This window comes from Acartia tonsa, chromosome 7, assembly GCF_053477335.1.
Source record: "Acartia tonsa isolate MP-2025a chromosome 7, ASM5347733v1, whole genome shotgun sequence".
Classification (NCBI taxonomy): Eukaryota; Metazoa; Arthropoda; class Copepoda; order Calanoida; family Acartiidae; genus Acartia; species Acartia tonsa.
In genome coordinates this window covers 34,714,214-34,739,717 of record NC_137266.1, presented here as the reverse complement: position 1 = coordinate 34,739,717, position 25,504 = coordinate 34,714,214, and the positions used below count along the sequence as shown (strand labels likewise).

At 34.9% G+C, this 25,504-nt stretch overlaps 5 protein-coding genes across 5 annotated transcripts; 2 read left to right on the top strand and 3 right to left on the bottom strand.

Moving 5' to 3' along the window:
* Positions 1-6,017: 6,017 nt before the first annotated feature.
* Positions 6,018-6,361, bottom strand: LOC145324288 (histone H4). Its single transcript, XM_080166907.1, has one exon. The coding sequence runs from the start codon at positions 6,350-6,352 to the stop codon at positions 6,041-6,043; it is 312 nt and encodes a 103-aa protein (XP_080023033.1). The 5' UTR covers positions 6,353-6,361; the 3' UTR covers positions 6,018-6,040.
* Positions 6,362-7,740: 1,379 nt separating this feature from the next.
* LOC145324287 (histone H3) lies at positions 7,741-8,252 on the top strand. Its single transcript, XM_080166905.1, has one exon. The coding sequence runs from the start codon at positions 7,741-7,743 to the stop codon at positions 8,149-8,151; it is 411 nt and encodes a 136-aa protein (XP_080023031.1). The 3' UTR covers positions 8,152-8,252.
* Positions 8,253-15,321: 7,069 nt separating this feature from the next.
* Positions 15,322-16,053, bottom strand: LOC145324286 (histone H2A-like). The gene has a single exon (XM_080166904.1). The coding sequence runs from the start codon at positions 16,045-16,047 to the stop codon at positions 15,670-15,672; it is 378 nt and encodes a 125-aa protein (XP_080023030.1). The 5' UTR covers positions 16,048-16,053; the 3' UTR covers positions 15,322-15,669.
* Positions 16,054-18,477: 2,424 nt separating this feature from the next.
* Positions 18,478-18,910, top strand: LOC145324285 (histone H2B-like). The gene has a single exon (XM_080166903.1). It carries the CDS (start codon positions 18,495-18,497, stop codon positions 18,867-18,869), a length of 375 nt encoding a protein of 124 aa, XP_080023029.1. The 5' UTR covers positions 18,478-18,494; the 3' UTR covers positions 18,870-18,910.
* A 2,791-nt stretch (positions 18,911-21,701) lies between these two features.
* LOC145324283 (histone H1-beta, late embryonic-like) lies at positions 21,702-22,351 on the bottom strand. Its single transcript, XM_080166902.1, has one exon. It carries the CDS (start codon positions 22,343-22,345, stop codon positions 21,797-21,799), a length of 549 nt encoding a protein of 182 aa, XP_080023028.1. The 5' UTR covers positions 22,346-22,351; the 3' UTR covers positions 21,702-21,796.
* Positions 22,352-25,504: the final 3,153 nt, after the last annotated feature.

Here is a 25,504-nt window from a genome sequence, read left to right as displayed (position 1 = left end):
AAATTGTTGCTTGATTCCTCTCCTAATAAAAGATTTGAAATAGATAGGACGAGTTACAAATTTCCGAATTTACATTATGACGAACCATATACGTATAACTTATTTTATGAACACTGTGTATCTATTTCATTAAAAATAAATATTCTAAAAAATAGATAATCATATCAGATTTCTTTATAAATATATTTTTTTATCAATAATTAGTGTTTGTAAGGCTTCCTACAATTAATTTTGAAAATAACTGCGTAATTATGTTTTTTTTTCAAGTAATATTATTAGTAAATATTTCATATCAAGTCATTAGTTAGAATATGTTTTGACTGAAATATAATTTTATTTATTTGTAACAATCAATTGTCTAATCTGTCTGTGGCCAATATAATTAAAGAAATTATATCTACTATGTAATCATTAAATGTGTATCTGTAGCGAAAGATATCGCATCGCTAACCGCTGAACATATATGGCTCTAAAAAACGGTTAAGCTTCTTATAGGTCGCACGAAGGTGTAAATTTTATTTTTTCGAATGGTATCTCTAACATTCTACCCGCGATCGTGGCTTAACACGTAGCGCATCCGCTCGTTAAAGGTTCGAATCTCGGACCGACACCGCGTCATAACTAAAGACGTTTAAAATGGTTCCTACTGCTGCTATGTCAGGTATGCGACGTAAATAGTAAAAGTAGGGGGAATGCTTTGGCCCATAAACAGGCGCAACTCTTTACCCACAGTTAGGACTTAGTTAGGGTCGTACAATAAAAGGGTTGGTTGTCTGATGGATGTTACTTAACCTAATATCATTATATATTTATATATATATATATATATATATATATATATATATATATATCACACGCGGATAATGTTCTGGATTTTCTAGATGATCACTTAAATCGAAGGAGAACCCCGCCCTTACGAGGAAATGGTAACTCTAATATTCTAAAATATTCGATTAGCGCTGAAAATTGTGCCTTGCTTTTTGATGTATGAAAAGTACGAAAGCATCGCTTTTTAAATTTTATTTAGTTAGGTTGATCTCCATTATTGAATCTAAAGCAAGATGTAAAACGTATAAAAGTACAGTAAACTGAGAAACCAACTGTAAATGGTTAGTAAACCAGTTAAATGTTGGTAAATGCTTCATATAATAGTCAAATAATTCAGTTTATTTTAGATAGACGTATACACAGTATTATGTGAACAAGCATGAAAATCCATAAAAACAAACCTCATAAAGTTTATACACTCAATTTTGGTTTTTTTGAGTGGATAATTTTTTCAAGGGGCGATTTCTCTTGGGAGGATGGAGGTAACCTTCAACAAAATAACTTTTTATGACATATAAAAAGCTTTCCTGTAACGAAGTTTTAACGATTAGCGAGTTATTTAAAGACATATACAGGAAGACAGCTTTTTCATATGGAGGGGTAACGATTATAGATTAAATTCATTTTTTTTGAGGGGGGGGGGTAATTTTTATGTCATATAGAAAAGGAATTGCAAGCTTTTTAATATTTGGAGGGGGGGTTATCACCCCGTCCTCCTCCTATTGGACATCCTTGCTGAACAGAGTAACTGTTAAAGCAAAAAAGCATAAAATTAAAAATCTCCTCCAAAGCTTCATGGACAGGCAGACGAAAATGAGCCATAGAGTAAATTCTTAATGGTTAGGTAGTTCTCTACAATCCCTCATTATCGGTTAGTATAGCTGCAAAGTAAATCCATTAGTCCCTATATTGTTACGGACTGATGGACGGACAGGCTGACAGACAAAAATAAATTGTGTGTCTTACATTGGCTTCTAAGTGAAAATTGATTTCTAAAAAAGAAAGTTTTTACATAATTGTACAAAAAAGTATTAAATATAAATACTTTCATGGGGAATGGGATAAAAAAAGGGCGGGGATAATCCTAGATTTGTGCGTTAATGTTACAGAGAGCATAAATTAGATGCAGTGTATTCACACTGAATAAAACAGTTACCATATAAAACAGCTAGTTTGTTAATTATATATTTATAGATTTTTAATGTGTTATCAACGAACAATTTGCAATAAAGAACATAATTACTCTAGAACTGTTATTGTATATTTCATTGCATGAGCAAGGGGCTTGCAATAGGAAGGTCTTTTTGGGTTCTTATATCTTATTATTTGTACCAATGGAGAATGAGGATCTGCTTTATATTTTGCTTTTTCCGTCTGATAACTCTTTATAGTATCTATTAAAAATGACGTCATCTATAATACAAAGTAGCTTGATGTCTGTCCGTCTGTCCGTCTGTCCGTCTGTCTGTCCCTTAAGATCTCGGTAACTCGGATTCTACTCTTCAGGGAATATACCTACTGGTCCTGTGGTGGTTTTAGGCTATTTTCTTGGGGGGTGGGACACCCCCAACCCCCCAAAAAATAAAAAAACCACCCCCCATTTTTTTTTACATTTTTTGTAAAATCTCAGTAACTGCTGATCAAATTGGGCTCTAACCTTCTGGGAATATACCTACTGCTCCTCTGGTGGTTTTAAGCTATTTTCTTGGGCGGTGGGACACCCCAACCCCCCAAAAAATAAAAAATCCCCACTTCCAAAATTTTTAATTTTTAAAAATTTTTGTAAACAAAAACCAGTAATTGGGGTGGGGGAACCCCACTGCAACATGGGGCGAAGCCCCCATGAATCCCCCCCCCCCCCAAATAAAAATAAATTTTTTTAATTTTAATTTTTGTGTATGCAAACAACATAGGTTTAATTTATACGAATTAATATTTTTTTGTACAAATGAAAATTTTTGTGCATAAACCGCACAACCTGGGTTTAATTTTACCACAGAGTAATTAAACAAAGAATATTTTTTTTTGAATATTTCTATTAAGGAGGGTTGACTTCCCATAACTTTATAGGGCGAAGCCCCTAGAGGCTAGGGGCGAAGCCGCTAGTACAATAAAAATTACCAGAGATAATCCAATACAAAAACTAAATTATCAATGACAGGCCCAATTACATTTCAATTTACCAATGGTAGGCCAGTATGACACTTATTTTTATAGGCACTATGAAAAGCTTCTTATTACGTTGAAGGTAATGTAATCTTAACAGGGAAAACCTGACTTACTCAGTAAATTCAAATAATGTGAATATTTTTCTAGCTATTTTTTTTATGGTAAATTGATCTGCTGTTTTGATCTAGCATAGAATAAAAGAATAGAAGTTGAATGCATATTAATTCTGTAACAAGGGGAAACAAATTAAATAGGGGCATGGAATAACTAGGTTCACTGTGAAAAATTTAGAGGAGAATTTAATCCATAGAAAAAAAAGTCAATCTGATTTACGTGTTCTAATGACCGTTAATTGGTTAATTAATTTTATACTATTAACTTCGTCTCTAGCCTCTAGAGTCCCGCCAAAAAAGGGGTTAATGGAAAACCCTCACACTACAAATACTGTTTATTATGATAGAAATTTTGTATTTTAGGTGGTGTTCTCTCCCGTTGGAAAATAGCTTAAAACCATTACAGAAATCACAAACTTACTCCCAAAGAAAAAGAGAACCCCTTCAGTTCAGCCGTTGTCGAGATCTTTAGCTTTAGACGGACAGACAGAATTAGCATTATTTAGTATTTTAGTCTTTTAGATATAGGATACTTACTTATATTTTCAACTGTAAGACCCGAATTGTTTGAATATAAAGAGTATGGTAGCATGGAGTAAAGGACAAAATGCATAATAGCCAGGGATAAAGGGAATTATGTTGGATAAATAAATCAACAAACCTTTCTTAACCTCTGTAATTAAAAGCTATCAATAGCTTAGTTTGACCTTTAAGAAGCATAGTAAACAGTTATAGCATTTATTAGACATTCAACTTCAATAGCTTAAATCGACTTTATGATACAAATAAATGTGGCCACGGCTGACATTTTTTCGTAATTACATTATTCAGGTCGGTGCATACACAAAGTTTTGTACTGAGAGTGCGCGAAGAGCAAACAAAATGTGTATTTTCGAAGGGGGGGGGGGGGCGCAGGTGGTTGTGAGCATTTTAGTGGTGTATAACCAGACAAAAAGAGTGTGTTTTTATTCTCAGGGGTTTTGATTCGCATAGGAGGTAGATATATTCTACCTCCTACATAATCAAAATACTTAAAAAGTAACCAAGGTTCATTTCATTGGCAACTCGATGACGACATTCCAATTACATTACACCTTTTTGTTGAGCTATGACTTTAAATGAGCAAGCTAATTTATTTGATCGTAGTTGCCCTTTTCCTGTATTCCTGATGGAAGCATAGTGCACAAAGATACAATGTGCAGGAATAAAGGGTTTAACTTGTTCTCTAATTTATAATTTGTTTTTTAACCTAAATTATGAATTCAAATATATCATTAAAATATCAGTTACTCTTCGTTCCCGTTAAAGATAAATTACAGCAATAACAACAAAAAGAATAAAAAAAAGATATTTAAGATACAGAAAGCAAATTTGGTTATCAAATAAGATTAAGCCGTTTAAACTTTTAAATAAGTCAATAAAGCAATAAATCATGAATAAACGCAAAACAAATTAACTGCTCTAATTATAAAGAAAACTGCAATAGTAATACTTAATAAAAGGGGGTATAGTTCCTTTCGTGGCAACGCCTCTTAAGGGGCGTTTCTTCGTATTTTCATGGTAGCTTTTATCCTATTTCTAGCCCCTGTGGGGTGCTTTAATCCTGCGGGGTAATCACCTAACCTAACTTAACCTAACCTAAAATAACCCATAAAAAGCTTCTGTAAAAATTCGACGAATCGTCACTTATGAGGCGTTACCCGAAAAAAAACAAATTCCAATGAAATTGTAAATTTTTATTTTTTAAACTTATCCTGAAATGCCAGACGGAATAAAGAAAACTTGGACCAATTAGCAACTTAAAATTCTTGCTTGTATTTCATTTTTCTCCATGGTCTGAAAGCAAATGCTATGTTTATGTTATGAGTCTAATGCCCTAGTTTCTTCACAATTTTAAAGCTGTACTGGCTTACATAAAATATATGGGATTTTCTTGAATTAAAACAGAAAAAGATTTTCAATAATAACAATACTATTTCTGTCCTTAAGTTTACATATTTCTATATTTTTAAAAGCGAAGCTTTTCTATAATTAGGGTCGGTCCGTCCGTAACGGATAGCTTTTTTTGTTAATTTAGACATGTTAGATTTGTCCTATCGATTTCAAATTTTGCATGGTGTTTCCTTTAGTAGTTAGGTACGATTTAGAAAGTGTAGCAACTCTATAATCATTACCAAAATGTCCGTACGTCCATTTTAAACAAGTTGACATTTTTACTTTTTTAAATAGCTTTTTTCGTTAATTTAGGCATGTTAGAATTGTCCTATCGATTTCAAATTTTGCATGATGATTCCTGTAGTAGTTGGGTACGATTTAGAAAGCATAGCAACTCTATAATCATTACCAGAATGTCCGTACGTTCATTTTAAACATGTTGATTTTTTTACATTTTTAACAACAAATTTGTATGTGACCTAATTATACGATTGGTCTGATGTTTGGTATACTGATTCCTGGGACAACAAAGTACATATTATAAGCGAAGCAACTCTATAATAAAGTCCTAAAAATGTAAGTATGTCCATAATCATTATCCTGTATCAAGCAGTTTTTCAACAAATTTACTTACAATTTTGCTTTGACTCTTGTACATTTGCATTCTGATTATTCAGTTCTGACATTATACAAGTGTTAATGTCCGTTTGTCCTACCGTTTCAGAGCTTCGCTTTTATGGATGTTGTCATCCTTGTGTTTTATTATGTCTTTATCTTTTATATGATTGTATATACTTTTTCAGAATTAAAATTGAAATCTAGCTTGGTGATAAAAAGCAAAAAAAGGCCCGATCGGATCTGCGGTTACTGAGATCTTAAGCTTCTACTTTGTATTATACAATACATTAAAAACTGAATTTTGAATAGAATAGCTCTTATAGATAAGAATGGTTGGCCCTGAATAGGGCCGTTTGTTGTGTCCAGTGAGCAGTAGTTTAACCTCCAAATCCGTACAGGGTGCGACCTTGCCTCTTCAGGGCATAGACAACATCCATAGCGGTGACAGTCTTCCTCTTGGCGTGTTCAGTGTAGGTGACAGCATCTCTGATCACATTCTCAAGGAAAACCTTAAGAACACCACGGGTCTCCTCGTAGATTAGTCCAGAGATACGCTTGACACCGCCACGGCGAGCTAACCGCCTGATGGCTGGCTTGGTAATACCTTGGATATTGTCTCTCAACACCTTCCTGTGCCTCTTGGCGCCTCCCTTGCCAAGTCCTTTTCCTCCTTTGCCTCTTCCGGTCATCTTGATAGTTTAATTTCTAAACAGATACTTAGTTGATAACCTTGATGACGCTGTACTTATACCCAACTCACACGAATCCCTCGACCTCCTATTGGATGCAAGTCTCGTCGATCCAGTACAACAACAGCGCGTCTTCAGTGTGGGTACTCGCCGCGCTAGGGAAAGTTGTGGGGTATATAACTAAAGGGAGGAATGTCAGCTTGTGTGTTTAACAAAGAAGGGAAATTCACAAAACAAAACATTAGGTTTCTTAACCTCTAAATATATGTTTTATTTAAAGCTATTATAAAAAGATTTATATAGAAATAAAAAATTACATAATTTTCTAAACTTTATAAAAGCGTTTTTTTTATAATTAGGGTCTGTCCATCCGAATGTCCGTAACAGATAGACATTTAGACATGTTAGAATTGTCCTATCAATTTCAAATTTAGACAGATTATTCCTGTAACAGTTTATGACTTTTATTACAACACATTTTTTTCGAGATAATATTATTATTTTATTAGGCAAAGTACAATGTTATATGTATTATTCTGTTCTAGTGGCTGCGTATTCCAAGGGGAGATCAGCAGAAAACAGCTAAAAAATCTACAGATATAAATACTAAATAGCCTAAAACCATTACAGGACCTAAATGAAGCTTTCCTAAAATGAAGAATCAAATCGGTTTTATAGTTATCTATTTTTTAAGCTACAGACAAAAAAAATCTTACTACTTTATAAAATAGGATTTAAGCAGTTCTACAATAAATTTACATATACAGGGTGTTTTTTTTAATGAGTTAAAAGTATTGCCTAATTTAACCCACTTGCCATTGACAGAAATTAATAATCTATATCTTAATTTCTTCATTGATGTGGGTTGCTACGATTTAGAATGATTGCATCATTTTGCTTGAGGAATCAGCATGTAAAGTTTTAAAATAATAGGATGATTCTAATCCGGTATACATACTCAAATTAAGAAATAAAGCTCTCTGTAACGGATGAACTAGCTTTGCTTTTAAAAAAATATGACAAAAACCCTTTAGTTTCCCCTGATGCATAATAAGTTGGCGTCAGGTAGCTGTATCATACATTTTTCAATTCCCCCAAAACATTTCTGTGCTGTATAGCTTTGTGGTATTCCCGCGCAAATTTTAAATCCCCTTCTACTATACCCCACCTCCCCCGCGCATATTTGCTGCTTAGTCCCCCTTATAGATATTTCCCTCTCTTTTTTATGTTTTCCCCCCTTCCCACCAGTGCATTAGTAATATACTCCACCCTTTTTAATATGATATAGGCTGAATTTGGTGATCCCATCCCCCAAAAACTACAATGATAGCAACTATAAATATGAAACATTCTCAAGTTTTGCTCAGTTGAGTTTTACAGATAAGACAATGGCTCGTACCAAGCAAACTGCCCGCAAATCTACCGGAGGAAAGGCTCCCCGTAAGCAGCTGGCCACCAAGGCTGCCAGGAAATCTGCCCCCGCCACCGGTGGAGTTAAGAAACCCCACAGATATAGGCCAGGTACCGTTGCTCTCCGTGAAATCAGACGTTACCAGAAATCCACTGAGCTCCTGATCCGCAAGCTTCCCTTCCAGCGTCTAGTCAGGGAGATTGCCCAGGACTTTAAGACTGACCTCAGATTCCAGTCCAGCGCTGTCATGGCTCTGCAGGAGGCTAGCGAGGCCTACCTGGTTGGTCTCTTTGAGGACACCAATCTATGCGCCATCCACGCCAAGAGGGTCACCATCATGCCCAAGGATATCCAGCTTGCCAGGAGAATCCGTGGAGAACGTGCTTAAGTTAATTGCCCTACCGACCGACAACAAAAACGGCTCTTTACAGAGCCGACCATAATTTTCCATGAGATACATTCTTTCACTACAATAAAATTTTAATAGACTAGATATGTCATTTGACTATAAACTTTTAACATCCATATGGACTACAAATACACCTAAAATCACATAGCTGAAGCCATGGATGAGAATTAGAATTAAAGCTCATTAACAACTTTTCCCATCGAAACCTGCGATGTCCGTATATTCTTAACATGTTAATAGAAGCAAATTATGAATTTATAACATCAAGACAAATATTAAAAAAAAGTGTTTGTCTTAAAATACAATTAAATTCCAATTAGCTTAGTCCATATAATTATAAAAATAGAGAGTGGGCAATTGGCTGTTAATTACACTAGTCCCTAAAGTTGTATAATAACATTTTCTAATTCGTTGGCTCAACAACTTTGACTTTCTACAGAAAGAGTAATTTTGTGTATCAACATGTACATTAATTAATCGGCCATTGTCTTATCTCTTAAGATTCCTGGTTTATGTTTGTCCTATCTTCCATGAGCACCCCAGAGGTCCAGGACGGGCTCTTGAAGTTGTTACCCCTTTTCTAATTATTGAAGGCGGGGTTCTCCAAGACACAACCTGGCAACCTAATTATCAAGCATAGGTGTATTATGGCATGACGTTAGGGTACAAAAACTCCCTAGTAAAAAAAACGGAGGGGGGGGAAAGAAAATAGGGATAAAACCTCCCCTAACACCATGAACCTATGCTTAATAATCAGATGACCAAAGGTCAGTTTTCACAACAATATAAACGATTTTATTTTTTATGATTCTAAGACCTTTTTTTCATAAGAAATAAGAACATTTTATTGTTGAGTTAACCTCCCCATGTGTCAAAGACCTATTTCCTTTCAGGGAGGAAGTGCATTAGACCTTTCTCCTTCCTCCCTGACATGAAGGGTTAATTAGCCCTATATATATATATATTCCTAGTAATATATAAAGAAATAAGTGTAATAGACCTCTATACAAACTTATTTCAAACGAATCTCTTAAATTCTCAAGCAAAAATTGTATAAATTCTAGTGTTCTTTTAAGCAATATGATTTTGTCAGATATAACTTGCGGGAAAAATGACCTAAAAGCAAGAAGTTTATCTAACTGAGAAATAGAAAAGTTAACAACAAATTCTGTTGTTGAAAATAACCTTCTTAAAAAGACCGTTATCCAAGCCATGTAAAACTTAAAGCTAATTTCCCAGGCAAGATTAAGAAGGTTATATTTCGTTTCTAGGTAACCAGAAAAATTTGGAGGATGGATTCTCAGTAATATAAAAGTTGGTTCAGTTTTAGTTATTCAGGCACCCGAAACAAAATACTTTTCCTTTAGAGCAGGGTGTGCGGTCCTGCCCAAAGCACTTAAATCAAGCCCGGATCTTAAATATTTTTTTAACCTGCCACTTAACAAAGAGCTTAATTTAAATGTAATTATTTAGAGGGCCCGATTATTCGAATATTTCTTAATGTATGACGATGAAGATCGATAACCGATATGAAGGATCTATCCCTCTCTAAGCTTGGTATGGATGTCACAGAAAAACTTTTTAAAATTAAAATAGAACTTTATAGTTTATAAACCAAACCTAATATTAAGGATTAGAATCCAAGATACTATCCTATTATATAAAGTAGTAATCGTTTTTTGTTTGTCACTAAGGATCTCGCTAACCGCTGAATCGATATTGTTATTCTTCACAGTGAAGCTTCTTATAGGCCCTGGAAAGGTTTTAAACTGTTTTTGGAGATGGTGTCTTTTGTAACTAAAATTTAAAATGGGATGAGGTCAACGTTTCCCCTTCTACCTTAAGTGCCCCTAGAGGCTTCTAGGGGGGCGTAGCTGCTAGTACTAAATATAGGCTACTTATAATTAAAAGTTATTTTAAGGTCAAGCTACGAGACTAAACGAGTAAAAGGCAAGAGGTAAATCACAACAAGAATATTTAGTCTTTATTCTTTAAGTGGACTAGAAGTTTAGAACCTAAAAAGTAAGTGCTAAAATCTAACCTAAAGCTATAATTGTAAGAGCTGCTGGGTGGGTTAAGTAAGACTGATGATATTTGCTATTGCACATGCCTTTTTATATGCTTGTCTCCTCAAATCTTGTTGATAGAAAGATATAGGGTAGTGATAAACAGAGGGGAATATTCCTGAACGTACTTTACACGTTTTTTTTCACCCTTCTGTATTAGAAATGAAATAGGATTAAAAGAGCTTTTACAATTCGGCTTAAATTAGAATGGCAAATAAATCAATTTGTCATCAATAATACAAAGTAGAACGATGTTTCTCCATTTGTCTGTCCGTACGTCCCTTAAGATCTCGGTAACCACTGAACCGATTGGATTCTACTCTTCAGGGAATATACCTACTTGTCCTGTGGTGGTTTTAAGCTATTTTCTTGAGGGGTGGGACACCCCCAATCCCCCCCAAAAACAAAAAAATCCCCCCCCCCATTTTTTAAAAAGAATTTGCTTAATATTTCCCTGGTCCTTTTATGAACTTCGCCTTAATTTTTTTTAAATCACCTCTTGGGACAAAGCCCCTAAAGGCTAGGGGCGGAGCTGCTATCTATAATACAAAGTAGAACGATGTCTGTCTGTTTGTGTGTTTGTCTGTTTGTTGCGAAGGATCTCGCTAACCGATCAACCGATCGGGTTCTCCTTTACAGGGTAGCTTCTCATAGTTCCCGGGAAGGTTTATAACTATTTTCTTTGGGGGTGGGACACCCCCAACCCCCCAAAAAATAAAAAATACCCCCCCAAAAAATAATTATTTTTTAAATTTTTCTTTTAAATCTAAAATTTTAATTGGTTTGATTAAACCTCTTGGGGCAAAGCCCCTAGAGGCTAGGGGCGAAGCCGCTAGTATAATACAAAGTAGAAGATGTCTCTCCGTCTGTCTGTCCGTACGATGAGACAAAAAAACCAAAAAATCCCCCAAAATCTTTAGAAAGAAATTTTGCAACCCATTCGCAATTTTTTCGGCTGGGTAGGTAATAGAAGATGTAATTATTTTGACACTCTAATCATTCTTTTTTAGGCACGTACCTGTTTTTTTAAGTTACCTCTAGGGACAAAGCCCCCAGAGGCTAGGGGCGAAGTTGCTATATTGTTATATCTATAATACAAAGTAGAACGATGTCTGTCAGTTTGTTTGTCTGTCAGTTTGTCTGTTTGTTTGTAGCAAAGGATCTCGCTAACCGCTGAACCGATCGGGTTCTCCTTTACAGGGTAGTTTCTCATAGGTCCTGGGAAGGTTTATAACTATTTTCTTGGGGGATGGGACACCCCTAACCCCCCCCCAAAAAAAAATATTTCTTTTTAAAACTAAAATTCAAATTGTGGCGTCGACTAACCCCCCCCCCCCAAAAAAAAAAAAAAAATCTTTTTTACAAAATTTTCTTTAAAATGATTTATTAGCAGTAAATTACAGATTAATTTTACAAATAATTTAATACATTTTAAATTACATCAATTTTTATAGATATATTTATTTACATTGACATAATTAGGGCAACTGTACTACAGGGCCTTTAAAGTCAATCTTGACTGTCCTTCGGCCCAATTTTCATTTAATTTTTTTACATATATTTACAAGTTTCACAAAGGATATAAAATAATACTAGCTATTTACAGGGTATGGCATTAAAATAGCTTACTGGTTGCGATATTTAAATTATATTTAGGTTTTTCCACAGGGATAACACTTTCTCTCCATGCATTGAAATGTTTTGTACTTTGATATACACTTATTTTTTACAAATTTTTTAACAGCTTTGGATGAATTTAATGATCTTAGCTCACCTGCCCAACTATTCCAAATTTTCGGGATTTTTACTGAAGGGAAAGTTTCATAGATTTTATAATTTGGCTTCTCTACTCTAAGATATTTTGATCTAGTATTTTTCAATGGTGTTAGAAAATTAAGCATACATTTGGGAAGTTTGTTTTCTAAATATTTAGAGACAAATTCAACTACATTTGCATCCCTTAGGTCAAAAATGTTAAGAATATCTAGTTTTCCCATCAGGGGCTCGGCATGCACATTGTACTTAGCATTAAAAACATTCCTTACAGCTTTCTTCTGTAGGTTATGAATTTTTGTGATATGCTCATCCTTTGCCGCACCCCAAACAATTAAGCCATACTCTATGTGGGGCTTAGCAAGGCTGTTGTAAATTGTTTTTAAAGTAGTGGTTGGAAAGAGCTTTTTTGTTTGGGATAGGGCATAGACTGAGCTTGCTATTTATTTTCTACATAATTTATATGTTTGTCCCACTTTAGTTCATCATCTATAAGAACACCAACAAACTTGAAAAATTAGTATTACAATCTCTGCCAATTCTTTCAATTTTTTCCCTTCCTATTTTCAATGTGCATAACTCTGGATCAAATAGCTTTTTATGTGGGCGAAAAATCATATATTTAGTTTTTGATACAATCAAGGCTAGTTTATTTGCTCTAACCCATTTTTTTGCTTTATCGAGTTCCATATTAGAATCTTCAATTAAATCATTTAAGTAGTTGTTTGATTTGCTAAATGTAGTATCATCAGCAAATAAATTTGTTAAAAAAGATGTTGCATTTGGTAAATCATTTATGTATAGAATAAATAAGAGGGGGCCTAAAGTACTTCCCTGTGGAACCCCCGTTTGAATAATTTTTTTAGCTGAATTTACACCATTGATTGTAACAAACTGTTGCCGCCCTATTAAATAGTTTTCAAACCATTTCAAGGTATTTTTAAAACCATAGTGTTCAAGTTTGTTTAAAAGAATTTTTTATATTTAGGACATCAAAGGCTTTTGAAAGATCTAGGAAAATGTTTATTGTGTATTCAGGGTTCTTTTTATTTAGATTTTCATAGATATTCTTAAGTAAATTTAATAAAGGCTGTGTTGTGTTATGATTAGGACGAAACCCATATTGATATTTATACAGGATATTATAATCTGCTAAAAATTTTATCATTTGTAAGAATAGAAATTGGACGATAATTAGTAAACTTATTTTTTTCACCTGCTTTCTAAAACACGAAAAATTTGTTTGATCAAACCTCTTGGGGCATATCCCCTAGAGGCTAGGGACAAAGCCGCTAGTACACTAATAATTAGAAATTTGTCTTCATTATCTTCTTTTTAAAAGCGAAGCTTTTCTATAATTAGGGTCGGTCCGTCCGTCCGTACGTCCGTCCGTCCGTAACGGATAGCTTTTTTCGTTAATTTAGACATGTTAGAATTGTCCCATCGATTTCAAATTTTGCATGGTGATTCCTTTAGTAGTTAGGTACGATTTAGAAAGCGTAGCAACTATATAATCATTACCAAAATGTCCGTACGTCCATTTTAAACATGTTGATTTTTTAACTTTTTTAAATAGCTTTTTTCCGTTAATTTAGGCATGTTAGAATTGTCCTTTCGATTTCAAATTTTGCATGGTGATTCCTATAATAGTTAGGTACGAGTTAGAAAGCGTAGCAACTCTGTAATCATTACCAGAATGTCCGTACGTCCATTTTAAACATGTTAATTTTTTTTACATTTTTAAAAACAAATTTGTATGTGACCTAATTATCCGATTTGTCTGATTTTTGGTATACTAATTCCTGGGACAACAAAGCACAATATTATAAGCGAAGCAACTCTATAATCAAATCCTAAAAATGTAAGTTACCCATAAACATTATCCTGTATCAAGCAGTTTTTCAACAAATTTACTTACAATTTTGCCTTGACTCTTATACATTCGCATTCTGATTATTCAGTTCTGACATTATACAAGTGTTAATGTCCGTTTGTCCTACCGTTTCAGAGCTTCGCTTTTATGGATGTTGTCATCCTTGTTCTTTTGTGACTTGACCATGGTTTGTGATTGTTCTTTTTCTTCTGTTACAAGCCGGCCATAACTAAAAAGATTCATATTATAGTATGTGGAAAAAGTTGCTTTTTTCATACAAGAGAGAGAGGGGAGTTCATTTTTGGTGCTGATATTGAGAAGGTTCTGTGTATGTACTTTAGGGTGGGTTCATATCGGAAGTAGACAGAGGGGATGTGCAACAGATAAAACTAACTTAAACAAAATTTCTGACCGAAAGAGAATTTTAAAAAATTTATAAATAGTCTGTTTTAAAATAGAAATTACTAAAAAACCACCAGTTTTAAAGGTTTATTGAGAATTTTCCAATTTGTAGAGGTTTTTTTGAGATTTTATCAGGCTAGGAACGAGATTTTTTGAAACGGTCAAAAGTTCCTGATTCTACTCCTCACGGCCTTTCCTGAGAGCACCATGAAGCCATAGTTCTGATTCAATACATTTTTGACAATCATTGACAAATAGCTTTAATTGAATGTCTGGTCGTCAGCGGTTTTAAGACTAAGGATAAATTTTAAATCATCTAAATATCCATTATACTCATAAAAATCATAGCTTTGGTCTCAGAAAAAAAAGTTCAAAATCGACCCACCCTAATGTACTTATGGAACATTTTTTATAGAATGAATACTTCACTTCTTTCCCCTTTTTATTTTGGTTAAAAAATTCCCCTCACAATCCTTTATTATTCCCCACTACGCGCAAAAAGGGATCTTTATCTGCTGTATCAAGCAAAGCAACCTTAATAATTGAAATATCAGATGATTTTTGGTGGTATTGCTTCGTAGAAAAGATGATTTTATTGTCTCCCCCCCCCCCCCAATATTACTTTAGATTTATTTCATTTTTAGAAGCGAAGCTTTTATATAATTAAGGTCGGTCCCTCCGTCCGAGACAGTTATTTTTTTTGTTATTTTAGGCATGTTTTTTCCAACTTTGCATGGTGATTCCTCTAGTAGTTTGGTACGATTTAGAAAGCTTAGCAACTCTATAATCATTACCAGAATATCCGTACGTCCAATTTAAGCATAATGATTTTTTTTATTATACCTAATTCTTTTTTTTATGGCCAATGAACATCTGTTCTAAAACGTACTTGATCTACTTGAGGATGTTGGTGCCATTTCTTTTTTATCTCTTAATATTAATAACCATTTATCGAGAATTAACATGAGTGTTGTAAAAAAAAGTTATTATTTATTAATAATCTTAAATTATTGTACATATGTACTGTCGGTAGGAAGTAAGATCTGTGAAAACGTTCGATCGGATAAGGCAAGTTACAGAAAAGCCTTGCTTTAAAATAGCAGGTTATAGATTCATAGAATGATACACAGACTTATTAAATGTAATGTTAACAGGTGCAGACCAGGAGTTATTTTCAGAAAGTCTACAAAGAGATATTGCCCCAGGAAAAATACAGCACCCGCCATAACGATTCTTTTTTCTGAAGTGTCACTGCTATCATAGTTTGTATTGAATACATCTAGATAATAAAAAAGAAATATTTCTCAATATGTATTTATTTTGGCTCTTTATAAAGAGAGCGTTTTCAGGTACAGAGGTAGAGTAGCAGATACGGTCATCTAATTAAGCCTTGGTCTTCTCAGACTTCTTGGGTAGGAGAACAGCCTGGATGTTGGGGAGGACACCTCCCTGGGCAATGGTGACACCACTCAACAGCTTGTTCAATTCCTCGTCGTTACGAATGGCGAGCTGAAGATGTCTGGGGATGATTCTGGTCTTCTTATTATCTCTAGCGGCATTGCCAGCCAACTCAAGAACCTCAGCGGCCAAGTATTCCATGACAGCAGCCATGTAGACTGGGGCACCAGCTCCAACACGCTCAGCATAGTTGCCCTTGCGGAGCAGACGGTGGATACGACCGACAGGGAACTGAAGACCGGCACGGCTTGACCTGCTCTTTGCCTTTCCCTTCACTTTTCCTCCTTTTCCACGGCCAGACATAATGTAAGTATATTAGTTGGATTGAGAAATCAATCAAACTTTAACTGAACAGTATTAGAATAGGTTTAACGTATTTATACCTCTATATGAATCCCCACCATTTCTATGCTTTTCCCCTTTCCTTCACTAAAATGCCCCACTCCCTTCAGTGTAGCCAACGCAACTTTGAAAGTTTCCACTCTTTTCTCCTCCCCATATTAAAACAAAATCTCCAACCCCATAACTTCATTGTAATTTAGTGAATTAGGGATACCTTTTAAAAAACAAAGCTTTTCTATAACTCAGGTCGGTCCGTAACGGATAGCTCTTTTAGTTAACTGATATATTAGAAATGTCATGTGTATAACAAACTTTGCATGGTGATTCCTATAACAGTAAGGTATGTTTAGTAAGCGTAGCAACTATATAATCGTTAACAGAATGCCCGTACATCCATTTAAAACATGCGGATTTACAACAAAATTTTTTTTATTAAATATAATCCTATTTATCTAATTTTCGTAATAACGATTCCTAGTGCAACAAGGTACAATATTATGGGCGAAGTATCTCTATTATCAAATCCTAAAGATGTAAGTATATGTCTTTGTACTGTATCTTGCACCAAATATATGATCTGTTTATTAAGTTCTGATACTCTACAAGATTTATTATTCGTTTGTACTTTCTGCTTTTAGAGCTTTTTAAAGGCGAGGCTTTTCTATAATTAGGGTTGGTCCGTCCGTAACGGATAGCTTTTTTTTGTTAATTTAGGCATGTTAGAACCGTCCTATCGATTTCAATTTTGCATGGTGATTCCTTTAGTAGTTAGGTACGATTTAGAAAGCGTAGCAACTCTATAATTATTACCAAAATTTCCGTACGTCCATTTTAAACATTTTGATTTTTTTACTTTTTAATAACAAATTTATATGTGATCTAATCATCCGATTGATCTGATTTTTGGTTTATTGATTCCTGGGACAACAAAGTATAATGTTATAAGCGAAGCAACTCTATAATCAAGTCCTAAATATGTAAGTATGTCCATAAACATTATCCTGTATAAAGCAGTTTTTCAACAAATTTACTTACAATTTTGCTTCGACTCTTATACATTTATATTCTGATGATTCAGTTCTGACACTATATGAGTGTTAATGTCCGTTTTTCTATTGTTTCAGAGCATCGCTTTTATGGATGTTGTCGTCCTTGTTTTCTAAGAATGTTATTTAGTTCTGACACTATATAAGTGTTCATGTCCGTTTGTCCTACCGTTTCAGTGCTTTGCTTTTATGGATGTTGTCATCCTTGTTATTTATTGATGTAGTCTTCCTTTTTCTAAATATTCAGCTTTTCTCTCTTTCCATATACTTTATTTTTATATTCAAAAAGATCATGGTGTAACTCTGGTTATTTAATGATAATTCAAAAAAATCTGATATAAAAAAAAAACAAAATATGTGGGACACCCTAATATTGAATGTTACGTTCCTAATAAAGAGCTGTTTAGGATTACCCTTAACAAAAGTATCCAATTTTACCGCCATTTTGTTGCAATAATATCCCACTTTCACCTGCCATTTTTACCCGCGAACATAGCGTACGAACCCAGGGATCTAAAGGGACAAGTTAAATATTAATGGCCGAAAAATTGATGTCCATCCCCGAAGATGATACACAAAATTATCGCTCTGAATATTACAATTAGTATTGTTCTATCTATATTCTTCCCTTGTTCATTTAAGAAAGAATCGGAGCCAACAAAAATGGAATTAATCTTTTAATTTTGTAATTTACTTTTCGCGGAAAACTGTTCGTAATACGATGCGATAAATAACCATTACAATATTAAGTACCCATTGGTTTGTAATACATTAGATGAAAAATACCTTCCACTATGTATCTCGTTTAAAATGTACATATAGATAAGAATATATTTTGAAAACTACCTTCAGAAAATGTCTATTGCTGTCACTTATATTTAGACATTAGGCCAAATGGTATAAAATTTCTTAGGCAAGCCTATAAATTTGAATTTCCTCAGACTTGCGTATATATAAAGGAATATGTAAGGGATTCGGCCTATAATTTTTATTTCACGAGATATTTTTTCATAATTTTTAAAGTTAATGTTTTCAACCTAATTTAAATATTTTTCATATTTTGCTGTTTTGTTTACAGTTTTATAAATCCCGCCTTATTTTTTGTGTTTGCTCCTAGTTTTGAATCAAGTGCTATTACCCCCCTCCCCCTCTGTATGTCTGTGCTTATAATTGTGCATCAATCGCGTTGTAGTTTCACCCCCAACCCCCCCATCTCTATATTCCCCTTTGTCTGCTGACACATTATGGGGAAGTAATGGGAAAAGGGGGTATATTGTAATAGGAGATTATTACTTCTGCATTGTATAAATATTTAGAAAATTTTCAACTCAATTAGAATCATTATTAGAATTCAACATCACTATGCCCCCCAAGGTTTCAGGAAAGGCTGCCAAGAAGTCTGGTAAGGCCCAGAAGGCCATTGCCAAGGGAGACAAGAAAAAGAAGAAGCTGAGAAGGAAGGAGTCCTATGCTATCTACATTTACAAGGTGTTGAAGCAGGTGCACCCCGACACTGGTGTCTCCAGCAAGGCCATGAGCATCATGAACTCTTTTGTCAACGACATCTTTGAGCGTATTGCTGCTGAGGCCTCCCGTTTGGCTCACTACAACAAGAGGTCCACCATCACCTCCAGGGAGATCCAGACTGCTGTCAGGCTTCTCCTTCCCGGAGAGTTGGCCAAGCACGCCGTCTCTGAGGGAACCAAGGCTGTCACCAAGTACACCAGCTCCAAGTAAATTGACCATCGCTATGTTCTGCCTTTTGGAAGAACGGTCCTTTATAGGACCAACAAAACTTTTCATGATTGAGAACTAATTCTTTTTTTTTGACAGTACAGTATTTTCGAAGCGTAGGAACTCTGTAATCATTCCATAATATCTGTACGTCCAATTTAAGCATTTAGTGTCAAAATATCAAGTCTTCTAAAAAGTAAGTCCTGCATTTACGCTCTTAGGTTTTTGAAAATATTCCGTGTTGGCCCGTCCGTCCCAGACGTAGCTTTTTTCGTTAATTAAGGCACGTTAGAATTGTCCTATAGATTTCAAAGTTTACATAGTGATTCCTGTTGTAGGGTACGATTTATCAAGTGTATCAACTCTATATTCATCACCAGACTTTCCGTACATCCATTTAAATATGTTGATTTTTTCTTTTCTAGCAACAAATTTTTCTGTGATAAATTATCCGATTGTTCTGATTTTTGGATTACTGATTCCCGTGACAACAAAGTACAATATTATAAGCAAAGCAACTAATTAAGTCCTAAAAATGTAAGTACGTCCATAAACATCCTGTATCATGAAGTTTTCAACAAATTTACTCATAATTTTGCTTTGACTCTTATTCATTTATATTCTGATGATTCAGTTCTGACACTATATGAGTGTTAATGTCCGTTCTTCTATCGTTTCAGAGCTTCGCTTTTATGGATGTTGTCGTCCTTGTTTTCTAAGAATGTTAACAATATTTATGTATTTGTCCAATTATCTAGCTCACCATGAGTTATCCATTTCTGTATAGATTTTCTAGACGCGCGATTGTATTTCTATACTACATAGATCACAGTGGGCCAAATCCTATACTATCATAGGCTAACCTGTGTGTTTGAACGGCTAAAATAAATATTAAATCCATCACAGGACCTATATTAAACTTACCTAAAATGGAGAAGCTAATAGGTTCAGAAGTCAAATGCTGCTCAAAAATATTAATACATTATACACAGCATCATGGCAGGCTACTTACTACAGGGTAGGGTTGGGCCGGATATTTTTTTGGCCGGATACCGGATATCCGGCTGATTTTAAATGCCGGATATCCGGCAAATATCCGGTTATCCAGCCAAATTACCGGATATCCAGCCGGATAACCGGCCAAATTACTGCATATTAAAGTATCAAAAAAGGCTATAGTCCCTTTTGTGGCAATGCACCTTAAGGGGCGATTCGTCGTATTTTTAAAATGGCTTTTAATAGGTTATTTTAGGTTAGGTTATATATTGTGTAGGTGATTGCCCCACAGGGTTAGGCAATTGGCCCGGAGGGGCTAGAAATAGGAGGAAAGCTTCTGTGAAAATACGAATAATCGCTCCTTAACAGGGTAGATTTTCATATGTCCTGGGAAGGTTTTTAACTATTTTTGGGGAGTGTACTACCACCCTCCCAAAAGAAGTGACAAAAAAATTGAAAATTTTCTTAAAATCTGGGAGACTTCAACGTCAAATAAGGTGGTATCGTACATAAAAAATTAACTTTAACAAACAAAAACATTAAAGTGCCACTAGAGGCCTCTAGGGGCGTAGCCGCTAGTATTTACATAAAGATAAACATATTCAGAAAGTATTGTTCTTCTAGCTTCAATAATAAGAAAATTACAGCCATTTAAGATTTTTAAAAAACTGAGATTTTTGTTGTAGAATATAAAAAATTATATTGCCGGATATCCGGCCCAACCCTACTACAGGGTAATATTTTTCTCGATGTTTATAAATATGTCTTTCCATTGTTGATTCACTAAAATGTACAAAACAAAGATTCTTTAAACTTAATAGTATTATATGAACTTTTTGAGGAAGTGAGGCGACATAGCTGACATTGTACTTACATAATTCCCCTGTTAATTTCATTAATAATTCATTGTGAATAGCACTTAAGTCATCGTTGGACAAACGGATTGTGAAATATAGAGCAATTCATCAGCGGTGAGACAGAAAAGGATAGAAAATCAGTTGTATGACTGTTGTACCAAAAGACAAAATAAAAAAAGGATGTAGTAAACAAAAATAAGGTTCTTATAATACCTTTAAGTAAGCTGACCAGGAACACAGTAATAGTGTCTGAGTGATTATGACGTAACAAAAAAAATTAGCCAATGAGAGGCCGTTATTGACCAATGGTAAAATTTATAGTTGCCTCTCATTGGCTAATTTTTTTTGTTACGTCATAATCAGTCAGACACTATTACGGTGTTCAGCTGACCAGTGCTCATTGAAATTATAACACAGCTGGATATCTAGGCCTGTCAATGACACACAGAAAACTGTCCCGAATTTGTATTAATTTTGAGGAACAAGACTCCAGTGACGTCATATTTTTCTTTCCCGAAAAAGGGAAGGGGGAAAGAAAAAAAAGGGAAGGGGGGAAGAAAAAAGAGATGGGAGAAAAGGGGGTTTTCCCCATCTCTTTTAAAGAGATTTTCTTCCCCTCTTCCCTTTTTCGGGAAAGAAAAATATGACGTCACTGGAGTCTTGTTCCTCAAAATTAATACAAATTCGGGACAGTTTTCTGTGTGTCCCTGTCAATACATCTTTTACAAATTGTGTTTATTAATGCACATAAGCAGATTTAAATTTAAGGATTATTGCGCGGCTAAACAATATCCTTTTATAAATATATAATATCTATAATAACGGGACCAGTCTTATAAAATTTTTAGTATTTAGGATTTAGTAAGGAGTATCAATGCAAGACATTTGTAGGATCTGACCTAAGAGGATAGTCAGGGGCATTATGGCGACTACAGCTATTGACTTTAACACATGAGGAACTTATAGAAATATAGTATAAGTATCTGACTAGAATATTATTATCTCAACTATGAACATATTTGAGCCCTATAAAGGGCAGTTTCAGGTACACGTGTAGACTTAAGCAGGACAAGAAATTTACTTCTTGGCCGGCTTCTTAGCAGCAGCCTTCTTGGCAGCGGGTTTCTTAGCTGCGGGCTTCTTGGCGGCAGGCTTCTTGGCTGCGGGTTTCTTGGCAGCAGGCTTCTTGGCAGCAGGCTTTTTAGCGGCCTTCTTGGCAGCTGGTTTCTTAACACTCTTCTTGGCTGCAGGCTTCTTAGCCTTCTTGGCGGCGGGCTTCTTAGCCTTGGGTTTCTTGACAGCCTTCTTCTTCTCAGCCTTCTCACCGAGCTTGTAGCAGCCGGCTCCCTTGCCAGAGGCCTTGGCCATCTTTAGGGATCCAGCGGCGACTCCACGCTTTAGGGCCATGCGCAGATGGATGGCAGCCTTGGCGGCATCAACCTTGTAGTTGGCGCAAATGTACTTCAGGATAGCCTGGCGGGAGCTGCCAGTTCTGTCCTTCAGTGCCTTGACGGCAGCGGCGATCATGACGGCATAAGTGGGGTGGGCAGCGGGTGCCTTGGGCTTCTTGGCCTTGACGACCTTCTTGGCGGGTGCAGCAACAGCAGGGGCAGCTTCAGCAGTCATGTTAGGTAGTTTATATTTAGTATTACAAATTTGAAATTATATATTTTCATAGTTTGAAGTTCCCGCTTTAATATAACAGAGAGTACCGAATAGAGAGCACCACGAAAATATAAAGTTTGCCTAAAATATTATTTTGTGTTTTCACCATGACACTTTTTTCCGTTTATTTTATAAAAATAAGAAATATATTTTAAAAAATAAAAATTTGATAATAATCTACATTTAAATTAGATTCTTTTGATATAGATTTCATATTTGTAAATTGATTCAAAGTTTTCTAAATTTAGATATAAATCTGAAAAGTAAGAAATATTTTCTGAAAATTTGACAAAAAAGTTAATACATTTCTATATTTTTAAGCAAAAACAAAAAAATAATAAATAAATTAGAAAATAAACGTCATAATCTTTAATATTTTTTAAAAATAAATATATTTTATTCATTTTTTTCAATGTAAAATTTAAGTTTAAAATTGACAATGAAAAACAAAATTTTTGCCGCGCGGTTAGTAGTGTTAACAAAGCTATGTTATTGTATTAGGACCTTTAAATTTAAAATACACAAAAAAAATACTTAAATTATAACAAAATAGTCTTTATTTTAATAAAATTCTATTTTATATTATAACTTTATATCGTTTTTATTAATAATAAGTTGAAAAGTCTTTCTTTTTTATTTTATTTTCAATAAAAATTATAAAAATGTAAAATAGTCATTAAATAAAGATAGAATTTAAGAGTTCTTAATATATAAAGTGTTAAGTTTTTTTTGTCTGAAGCTTAAGATCTAAATAACTGCTGATCCAAATGGGTTCTCTATTTTAGGAAAGCTTCAAATAGGCCCTGTTATGGTTTTAGGCTGTTTTATTTTCAGATTAAAGTCTTGGATACAATTTAAGCTATATTTCGTTAACCCCTCTCTGACCTGCCCTTCGAATACAGATTCCCTAGATAAAAGCATATATTTTTAGAAAAATTAAAATTTTGATGTATGTTATCATTTTATTGTGAAAAAAAACTTTATTTTTAAAAGCGAAGCTTTTCTATAATTAGGGTTGGTCCGTCCGTCACAGAGAGTTAGCTCTTTTCGTTAATTTAAACAGGTTAGAATTGTCCTATCGATTCCAAACTTTGCATGATGATTCCTATAGTAGTTAGGTACAATTTAGAAAGCGTAGCAACTCTATAAACAATAACAGAATGTCCGTACGTCCATTTTAAACATGTCGATTTTTAACTTTTTTGACAACAAGTTTTTGTGTGTTAAAATTATCCGATTCTTCTGATTTTTTTAAAACTGATTCCTATTACAACAGGGTACAATGTTATAAGCGAAGCATCTCTGTAAACAATTCCCAAAAATTTATGTATGTCCTTAAAAAGTATCATCTATTTATGCAGTTTTGCAACAAATTTTCTTAAAATATTGTTTGTACTGATGCATTAATATTCTGCTAATTCAGTTCTGACAATCTTATACAAATGTTAATGTTCGTTTGTCCCTCCATTTCAGAGCTTCGCTTTTATGGATGTTGTCATCCTTGTTTTAGTGCTTTTTGCGTTACATTACTGGGTTATATAATCGTAATCAGTAGCATGCACAAGATGTTAACACTTATGACCATAATTATATTAGAAAGTTTTTTATTGTGATTGATTTAGATTATATACATTTATTATGCTATCTAGTTTATTAGGGTTAATGTGCATCAAACGTTCAATTCATATAGTTCTAATAATTAGTAATTACCCTAAAAATATTTCTATTATTAAAGCCATTGGATAATTTTATAAGTTATGTTTTAAAATTATACATTATACATTGATTTGATAGATTATATTAGATTAGATATTTATTTTATGACACACATAACTAATAAAAATAATAACAGTATTATAATACAGGTATTAAATATTCATTTACAAACAATAAAATTGAATATGAATAAAAATTAAGGACAGATCAATCAGATAATGGCAATAGTAAAAACAATTGTTACCAAATATAAAGGAATTGTTTAATATCCGATCATATTTAAATATATGGTTTTATAATATCATACATACAAAACAAGTGTTTATGTGGTATCCGCCGAGGATAAATGGCAGACACCGGAGTTCAATTAGATTACGGCAGTGTAACAGACGTGGACACCTTACTATAGAGAAGCTACGCTTCTCTAGCATTCACTAGATAATGATCAACATCTATTTCAGTTGTCACTTTATTGAAGGTTTAAAAGATACTGAAGCTATATACAACAAACAATAATTACATGGATAGGAATAAATAATCATAACATAAAAGCATCAATAATACATATACAATGGTCAGTTTGGGCAATAATGATCCCCCATCCCTGAAAAGGGTGGGGGAGAATTAAGAATACAGTTAACCATAATAAACATGACAGATTCAATCATTAATTCTAAGCGTAGGGAGGGGGTCACTAGACCCCTTCCCCAGGACTCGGGGGAGGGCCATTGACCCTCCACCGAACCCCAGATCAGGGGTGCCATAGGCATGGCTCACGGTTGCCGAATACCACAACTCTCCCCTCGGAAGGCTGGGAGATGGTTTCCCTACCAGACTTCCGACAGTGGTTGAGGCCTTCGGTCCGCTCCTTAGGGCTAAAATATATACAAACGATAATGATTCAATGGAATCCTAGTGGTGAGTGTCTTCTTAGGGTTGATGGGCTCCCAATGTGGGATAGAAGGCAGAGGCTGGCTTGGGTTGGACACGTTGGTCAGCGCCGGCAGGTATCAGGTTTGCTGGTGGCACAGTTGTTGCTGGAACAGTCAGCAGTGGGGCCTGCTGGTTGTTGTTGGCAGCGGCTGGGGCGCTGGCTGCCAGGTTGATCGTCTGAGCAGCGGCCGGTCCTCCTGAGGGGCCGCGGGGTCTGCCAGAGGGCGGTCCTGGCCTACCTGGGCGGTCATGCCCGCTGTCAGTTGATTTCATAGACACCATTTCCTCGGCTGCTTCCCTGCCGATGGGAATGGCATCCCAGTCCACTGAAAAGTCCCGGGACTTGGCATGGTTGAGCCTGGCTCTAGCCGGCGCTTTCCTATACAAAGCTGGATGGTACAGGAACACTTGTGATATCGCATTCAGGGCTGCCCGGACTCCTCCCTGTGCTGCTGCCAGGGAAATGATGGT

Coding starts and splice junctions, on each gene's coding strand:
- LOC145324283 (XM_080166902.1), bottom strand. CDS start 22,345: ATGACTGCTGAAGCTGCCCCTGCTGTTGCTGCACCCGCCAAGAAGGTC.
- LOC145324288 (XM_080166907.1), bottom strand. CDS start 6,352: ATGACCGGAAGAGGCAAAGGAGGAAAAGGACTTGGCAAGGGAGGCGCC.
- LOC145324287 (XM_080166905.1), top strand. CDS start 7,741: ATGGCTCGTACCAAGCAAACTGCCCGCAAATCTACCGGAGGAAAGGCT.
- LOC145324285 (XM_080166903.1), top strand. CDS start 18,495: ATGCCCCCCAAGGTTTCAGGAAAGGCTGCCAAGAAGTCTGGTAAGGCC.
- LOC145324286 (XM_080166904.1), bottom strand. CDS start 16,047: ATGTCTGGCCGTGGAAAAGGAGGAAAAGTGAAGGGAAAGGCAAAGAGC.